At 41.7% G+C, this 2,500-nt stretch overlaps 1 protein-coding gene across 1 annotated transcript in view; it reads right to left on the reverse strand.

Annotated features, from left to right (window-relative positions):
• Positions 1-2,500, reverse strand: part of yju2b (YJU2 splicing factor homolog B) — a 7,036-nt gene that overhangs the window by 4,111 nt on the left and 425 nt on the right. Inside the window, exons 2-6 of the mRNA XM_079998789.1 lie at positions 2,020-2,070; positions 1,845-1,898; positions 1,678-1,760; positions 678-733; positions 535-595 (exon numbers count right to left, since the gene is read on the reverse strand). Of these exons, the coding sequence (XP_079854915.1) occupies positions 535-595; positions 678-733; positions 1,678-1,760; positions 1,845-1,898; positions 2,020-2,022 (257 nt within the window). The 5' untranslated portion in view covers positions 2,023-2,070. The remainder of the gene's footprint in view (positions 1-534; positions 596-677; positions 734-1,677; positions 1,761-1,844; positions 1,899-2,019; positions 2,071-2,500) is intronic.

Below are 2,500 nucleotides of genomic sequence, written 5' to 3' on the forward strand. Positions count from 1 at the left end.
TATAAATGTAATAATTTACAAAATAGGGACAAATCTTCGGCTTTGGTAGTTGAAAACAGACCTCAGGAACAGGCTTCAAGGAGAGCACTTGGGGGCCTGCATGAAGATTTCAATAAATGGACCTCCTGTGGCAGGATTTCCATATCCTGATGCCATGGTGACATTTTGATCCAAGCCAAGGCAGATTAAGTGCAGCAATGAGTCGTGTACACTGCGTTCACTATGTGCTAATGTTTTGCAAAGGTCAGTGGTCACACAGCTTATTTTTATGCGATAAATGCAGCTGATTAGGCCATCCTCTCCCTGTGATCACTTGGTTTTAAGTCTTGAATATACAGAGCAAACAAAAATGAGAACCCAAATATAATTGCAAATGTAATTGCAGTCTGCCTGCTGTGCCATCCGACCGAAGTCGACGTCGCCGACATGCCACCCCGGGAAACGCTGAACATTCTCATGGATAGTTGACTTCTTAAGGGATTTACCAACTTTTTACAGACAGATTTACCAGAAAATGGGAACCTCTGTGTATACCTGTAGATGGGCGTTGTGTAGTAATTCCCCATTTTCTTCTTCTCGGCATTGTAGCGGACCCCTTTGCAGACGGAAAACAAGCGCTGTGAAATAGCATCGGTGGGATTGCACGAACTGAACTGACGCGACGTAATGTGACTCACCCATGCCGATGTGATTCTTACAGCCATCACACCAGATATTGTAGGGCATCTCAAACCTGTGCAGACAGACCATCGTTTACATGTAAGTAAATCCCCAGAACTGCTGTCCACAGAGATTTTTTAATCAGTTCCCTATAGAGCCCAGAATTGATTTTTTTATGTCCACAATGAGTACCTTCAAAAGATAATCACAGAAACGTTATAAAATATTCTCTTCCGTGATCACTGCTATACAATTACTTTTATATATGCATACACATATACAAATACCTTCTAATTTGTATAAAATAATGCACCCCCACTGAACAAATCCACTATATTTAAGTGGTTAATAACATATGGGGGGATGGTAGCTCAGGAGGTAGAGCTGGTGGTCTAGTAATCTAAAGGTTGCTGGTTGGATCCCAGGCTCCTCCTGCTAGCATGCTGTAGTGTCCTTGAGCAAGACACTTAACCCCTAATTGCTCCTGATGGCTGCGTCCGTCAGTGTTTGAATAATTGTAAGTCGCTTTGGATAAAAGCGTCTACTAAATGCAATGTAATGTAATGCAATATGCAAATAACTGGAATCTGAGTCTACTGCTTTAGAAAAGTGCTAACCAGAGAAGCCACTCTCAGGAAGTTGACGATACCTAGCTCTGATACAGTACAAGCCCTGAAAAATTCAGTTACAACGGTGAGATCATCGATTAGAGGACTCTGCATGTTTACTTTTGTTAGTAATTCCACACTATAAGCCGTTCTAGAATAACACCGGAAACAGGAGCTCAATGCAAATACATCACGTTAAACTGGAGTTGGGACCGAACATCAGAGCATTTTTAAGTGTTCATGGGGACAGTATGGGACCAGAGTGCTGATCCATGATCTGTAAGTGTGCATCCCTAGGTATCTGTATCCCAAGACCCTCTGCTTATCCTCCCTGTGTGTGTGTGTGTGTGTGTGTGTGTGTGTGTGTGTGTGTGTGTGTGTGTGTGTGTGTGTGTGTGTGTGTACTAACCTGATGATGAGGATGCCTTGGGACAGTTTCCTGGCCCTCTCCCGCAGAGCGTGGGTTTTGTGGTAGCCATTGAGAGAGCCGTGCTAGTGTTGGGGAGAGAAAACTGCACTTAGCAAATGCACCAGGTGAGCTGCGCGATGCCAACTTGTTCATGTGGCGATACACACCTTAGCCGGATCGAAGTCTGGAGGGTAATACTTGTTTGTTCCTTTTCGTTCACCCTAACCGGAGAATTTTTTTTTTTTTAGAAAACTACAAACGGTCAAATATTTAATGCATATTGTTTGTGATTAATTTAAAACATGGCGCATTGAGATCATGCAGCACGTAGATCCAACTCACCATGTTAGCGACCGGTCCTCCACTCTAGAGGCACAGCAGTTCTTCTTCCACCTACAATAACAATTAGTAGTTTAATACATAGAGGAAATATTGGGTACATCCTTGTTACAGTACCTGATACTTTGAATATCCATATAAGCATGCATGTATACATACTGTTCTGTTACAGCATATGTTTTAAGTTCAGATTTAATGCATATTAATATTTTTATTGCTCTCTAATTGCCTTTTGTTTTTAGCTGCTGTAACCCCATCTATCTATGCGCGTAGCATTGGGTTATTCTTCTTCTTCTTCACTCGGCTCTTCTTTCGCCAATAATAATAATTAATAGTTCAATATATGTATATCTATGCATCTATCATTGGGTTCTTCTTCCTCTGTCTATCTATCGTATGTACCTTCCTACCTATCAGTCTGTCTATCTATCGTATCGACCTACCTACCTATCTATCTATCTATCGATCTATCTGTCTCTCGTAT

Source organism: Zeus faber (genome assembly GCF_960531495.2).
Source record: "Zeus faber genome assembly, chromosome: 4".
Taxonomy (NCBI): domain Eukaryota; kingdom Metazoa; phylum Chordata; class Actinopteri; order Zeiformes; family Zeidae; genus Zeus; species Zeus faber.